A 6,000-nucleotide genomic window follows, 5' to 3' on the forward strand; every position below is an offset into this window, starting at 1 on the left:
TTGAATATTGCTGTGTGTGTATGCGTGTGTCTGTATTTCTCAGTTATCCATATAAATCACTATATATTTTAAAGGAAAGTTTGGTTATGCTCATCAAGCCATGACATCACACCAGAACACAGTCAATATGATTATGTGATGGGACCATTTTTGCTGATGGACTAGCGTTTAGAGGGAGGCCTTGTCTAATGGAGAGTAGCATTAGGGAGAGAAGTCCAAAGGTTAAACATGAAATACACAGTGAATCTCACAGCCGATAGACTGCCGAAAGGTACTTATCACAGTGGGAGGCCGTTCCTTCTCTTGTTAGAACAAAAGCTGTACCTGCTGCATGCCAACCCGGTAGCGACGAGCCTATCGTTTCTACTAGTAGAATTGCAATGCTTGTCAGTGGCTGACAACTTGACTTTGAGCCAATCAGAGAGCACGAAACCCCACGTGGGGAACCAACAAAAAGAAAGAAAGAAAATAGGGTATTTTCTCCATACATCCACAGGTGAGCCAGTCCCGATTCATATTTTATTTAACTAGGCAAGTCAGTTAAGAACAAATTCTTATTTTCAATGATGGCCTACCGGGGAACAGTGGGTTAACTGCCTTGTTCAGGGGCAGAACGACAGATGTTTACCTTGTCAGCTCAGGGATTCCATCCAGCAACCTTTCGGTTATTGGCCCAACGTAACCCTTTTTTGGTTACTACATGATTCCATATGTGTAATTTCATAGTTTTGATGTCTTCACTATTATTCTACAATGTAGAAAATAGTAAAAATAAAGAAAAACCCTGGAATGAGTAGGTGTGTCCAAACTTTTGACTGGTAGGTGCCATATATGAAGCATGCAATATTACCCTTTTTGGTTTTATCCAGAACCTTTTTTTCTATGAGTGTACAAAAAAACAACAGTGCAGCTAGCTTGGAATCTAGACCTTCAGCAACACACATGGACATGCATTGTCAAACAACGCTACTGCCACCTTCTGGTTTGGAGTATTTTAAGAAGGCTGAATGCTGAAGACTTTCATGGTCTTTGCTGTGTGAGCATAAAAAAGATTGACTGCTGACACTGTTCAGAGTGTGTCTGAGCTATTAAACGAACAGGCAGGACAATTAAGAGTGGCCGTTAAATCTAATTACCATACAAAGGGTTATTAGTTCAAAAATACTGTATTGAATGTTGAGCCTGAAATAGAATGTAAGTTCTACCATACTTTGCCTCTTGGTTATGCCATGCTTTATTTTATCCACGTGACTGAAAACAAGTGATGCACTCTCAGATAGGCCTACAAAATTATAATGGATGATAATGCTGATGTTTTTTTTTGTTGAATTCTCTTTGTGTACCACATCTAAAAGTATTATATTGATGCCAGGCCCAACCCTATGTGAAGACAGCAGAGCACTTTGAGAAGCTCTTTTCAGCTGAAGTGTGCAACTTCGGGGCTTTAGCTGCACATGGAGAGTGGGCTTGTAGAGGTAGATAAGTAGCCTATATTAGCTGACCGCTCACTACCTTATTTCCCTCAATCGTCTCTTGTGCTCATTATTTAACGTTTACACCGGAAGCAAAAATTATACTAAATTGTATACAATTATTTAATGAACTAGTTGCGTGAAAAAGGTAACAGTATGGCTACAAAATGCACCGTTACTTACCAGATATCTCTGTCTGTGGCACCCCGTTGAGGGTGAAGCCTTTCCCGCTGTAGAACTGTCGGACATCCAAACAGCTCCGGGCTTTACTGTTCGCATTGTCCGCCGACAACGGGACAGCGGATAGAAAAAAGAATAGAAGAGCCTGTAGGAAATCCATACTGACAACCAAACAGCAAGGTGTAGATCCAAGAGAAAGAGTCGAGGCAATTAAAAGAAGTCCTACAAAGCCTCGTATGGCACCCAACCGGTAGATAAAGCCTTCCTTGGCAGTGTATCTCGCTTTGGCGCCGAGGATACAGCTGCAAACACCAGCTGAGCAATCTGTCAGCTCTCCCCGGAGTCCTGTGACGACGTGCAGTACTGGTGCACGCTGTGACTGTCAAGATCAGGCAGTCCTCGCAGTGGTGAGTCTACTAGACAGAACCGCTCACAAATAAATATCAAATTAATTACTGTAACACGTGTAATCCAAATCAACCAATAAAACGTAGAAAATAAAGGCTCTGCTTTTGTCCGTGAATATTCACAATAATCTTGGATTAAAGTGAATTAAATGGATCAGGTGAACTCCTTAACAAATAACGGAGATGTGTCAGAGAGAAAAGCCGAGTGTTGTGAGCTGAGCACGTAGCACAGCCTGTAGGATTGGAGCGGATTGGAGACGCGCTGGGATACTCGGGCTGGTTTTACTGCGGAGCAGCTGTTTAGGTCCTGCCCCGCAGAGAACAGAGGATGACACAACCTGCAGGCCAGTGCGCCTCTACCTGCAAGTGCAGCCCTTTTACATTAGACATCGCAGCAATCTTTATTCAATAACCAATACCATCCTGCTTATTTTGGTGAAAGACGTGTATCATTCCAGAAAAATCTCTGGTGATTTCGCGTTATGGAGATAAACTCAAATGCCTTTACTATTGGCTCTTGAAATCCACATCTAGGCTACTGGATGGGATAACATGAAGACAATAGGACAATACTCTGTGTTCACCTGTATGAGTGCTGTTCGTAATCAATATTTTATGCACAGATGCTCACAAGGCACAATGACAAGACCATAGGATCTCTATGGAAAAGACCACAAGAGGATGGTGGCACCTTAATTGGGGAGGACAGGCTCGTGGTAATGGCTGGAGTGGTAATAAGTGATAAATAAGGGAGCAAATGAAATGGGATCAAACACATGGCAACCATGTGTTTGATCCCATTTAAATTGCTCCCTTATTTTGAGCCGTCCTCCCCTCAGTTGCCTCCACTGGACAAGACTCATAATTGCCTTGAACGAAGCATCTTCATTCATTCTCTACACATATTCCTACTGACATAGGCCTACTGTACTGTATACACTCATTTCCAATCTGATTCTTTGCAGGGCACAAAGGTAGCCTACAGAAGTCTGAGAGGGGGGAGTTTTATCCATTACAGTGGATGGGAGGTCTGACCAGCCACTAAGCTGTAGAAAGGCCACTGGCATGTGTAAGGTGACAGTGTAATTACATGTACAGCGGACAAATTTAGTCTCTCACTAACCACACTGTAATCCCTGCTAGTAGCAGTAACAATGTAGCCTCCCAGGATCTGTGCTGGATTAACATGGTGTCGTGGGTAGAGACACAGCCCTTTGTGTGTGTTTAATGTATATATGTGTGTGTATGTGTGTGTTGTGTGTGTGGTTTGTACGCATGTGTTGTGTGGTAGAAGTGTGAAACTCAGGCCTATGTAGGCCTACAAAGTGAGACAGTTAGAAGACAGACAGGTCAAGGCACTGATTTCTGTCTGTCTAGGCTCTTGGCATAGTCTCTCTCTCTCTCTCTCTCTCTCTCTCTGAGACGCATCAGTGGCTGATCAGCCCTATAGTCAATTTTTTTTGCTTAATTATTGGTACAGAAGAGTCCATTCACAGAGCATATCTCACATGCATGGATGTATTATTTTTCTCTTTTCTCAGCTTTTATAAAAAAATGTCTCATGAGAAAACAGATCCTTCGCCACAAGATGATAGTACTACTCATACTGAAAGTCGTAGTGGTTAAGTGCATTGCCACATTTAACAAGCACCTTTTGAGCCAAAAGCAAACTAAGACTCATTTCCCACATTCTGCTGTACATGGTGTTCTATTCCATCAAGCTGGTTCTGTGGTTGACCAATATTCTAATCTAACTCATTCACATCTCACACGTCATGTTCAATAAAAAGTTTGTTGCCAAGGACTGTTTGCATGTCAATGCAGAAACAAAATAATTATAGATTATTCACAACAATATATTACAGCTGATAATACAGAGCTATCCATAATAAATAGTCTGCTGTCCCATTTGATTGCATTTATTTGTCAAGACAAGATCATGACTGTTAAGGCTGTCGCTCTCCTCATCCTCAGATGAGGTGAGGAGAGAAGGATCTTCTGACCAAAATGCGGAGTCAGGGAAATAAGCCATCTTTATTACAAATACGACGTCGACTAAACAAAACAAAACACTTTCAAAACTTACAAAATAACAAAACGTAACGAACGGAACCTGAACATAAACTTACATCGACAAACGTAAACTCACGAACAGGAACGTTACATTGAAACGTACGAACAGCCAAACAGCCCCGATAGTGAATAACATCGAACACAACGAAGACATCACAGGAGACAATCACCCACAAACAAACAGTGAGAATGCCCTACCTAAATATGACTCTTGATTAGAGGAAAACGCAAACCACCTGCCTCTAATCAAGAGCCATACCAGGCAAACCAAAACCAACATAGAAACAGATAACATAGACTGCCCACCCAAAACTACCGCCCTGACCATAAACACATAAAAACAACATAAAACAGGTCAGGACTGTTACAGTACCCCCCCCTCAAGGTGCGAACGCCGGGCGCACCAGCACAAAGTCCAGGGGAGGGTCCGGGTGGGCAGTTGACCACGGTGGTGGTTCCGGCTCAGGACGCTGTCCCCACACCACCATAGTCACTCCCCTCTTCTGTCTACCCCTTCTAATGACCACCCTAACACTACCTTCCCCTAAATAAACAGCTAGCACCGGGACAAGGGGCAGCACCGGGACAAGGGGTAGCACCGGGACAAGGGGCAGCACCAGAACAAGGGGCAGCACCAGAACAAGGGGCAGCACCGGAATAAGGGGCAGCACCGGGACAAGGGGCAGCACCGGGACAAGGGGCAGCACCGGGACAAGGGGCAGCACCGGGACAAGGGGCAGCACCGGGACAAGGGGCAGCACCGGGACAAGGGGCAGCACCGGGACAAGGGGCAGCACCGGGACAAGGGGCAACACCGGGACAAGGGGCAGATCCCGGCTGAAGGACTCTGGCAGGTCCTGTTTGGACGGCTCTGGCAGGTCCATGCAGGCTGACGGCTCTCGACGCTCATGGCAGACTGACGGCTCTCTACGCTCATGGCAGGCTGACGGCTCTCGACGCTCATGGCAGGCTGACGGCTCTCGACGCTCATGGCAGGCTGACGGCTCTCGACGCTCATGGCTCTCTGACGGCTCTGGCTGCTCATGGCTCTCTGACGGCTCTGGCTGCTCATGGCTCTCTGACGGCTCTGGCTGCTCATGGCTCGCTGGCGGCTCTGGCAGATCCTGTCTGATTGGCGGCTCTGGCAGATCCTGTCTGGTTGGCGGCTCTGGCAGATCCTGTCTGGTTGGCGGCTCTGGCAGATCCTGTCTGGTTGGCGGCTCTGGCAGATCCTGTCTGGTTGGCGGCTCTGGCAGATTCTGTCTGGCGGGCGGCTCTAGCGGCTCCTGTCTGGCTGACGGCTCTAGCGGCTCCTGTCTGGCGGATGGCTCTGTAGGCTCATGGCAGACGGGCGGCTTTGCAGGCTCATGGCAGACGGGCGGCTTTGCAGGCTCCTGGCAGACGGATGGCTCAGATGGCGCTGGGGAGACGGATGGCTCAGATGGCGCTGGGGAGACGGATGGCTCAGATGGCGCTGGGGAGACGGATGGCTCAGATGGCGCTGGGGAGACGGATGGCTCAGATGGCGCTGGGGAGACGGATGGCTCAGATGGCGCTGGGGAGACGGATGGCTCAGATGGCACTGGGGAGACGGATGACTCTGTAGGGAGGAGAAGGAGAGACAGCCTGGTGCGTGGTCTAGGCACCGGCTGCGCTGGAGAGGAGGAAACAGCAGGAGAGAGAACCCGGAGAGACAGCCTGGTACGGGGGGCTGCCACCGGAGGACTGGTACATGGAGGTGGCACCGGGTATACCGGACCGTGAAGGAGGACACGTGCTCTTGAGCACCGAGCCTCCCCAACCCCACCAGGTTGAATGGACCCCGTAGCCCTGCCAGTGCGGCGAGGTGGAATAGCCCGCACTGGGCT

The 6,000-nt window shown here is 47.6% G+C and overlaps 1 protein-coding gene across 1 annotated transcript in view; it reads right to left on the reverse strand.

The window, feature by feature from the left end:
* The window catches only part of gpc1a (glypican 1a), a 53,399-nt gene extending 51,048 nt beyond the window's left edge, over positions 1-2,351 (reverse strand). Inside the window, exon 1 of the mRNA XM_055861291.1 lies at positions 1,656-2,351. Within this exon, the coding sequence (XP_055717266.1) occupies positions 1,656-1,812 (157 nt within the window). The 5' untranslated portion in view covers positions 1,813-2,351. The remainder of the gene's footprint in view (positions 1-1,655) is intronic.
* Between the last annotated feature and the right edge of the window lie 3,649 nt (positions 2,352-6,000).

This window comes from Salvelinus fontinalis, chromosome 14 (genome assembly GCF_029448725.1).
Source record: "Salvelinus fontinalis isolate EN_2023a chromosome 14, ASM2944872v1, whole genome shotgun sequence".
In the NCBI taxonomy this organism is placed as follows: Eukaryota; Metazoa; Chordata; class Actinopteri; order Salmoniformes; family Salmonidae; genus Salvelinus; species Salvelinus fontinalis.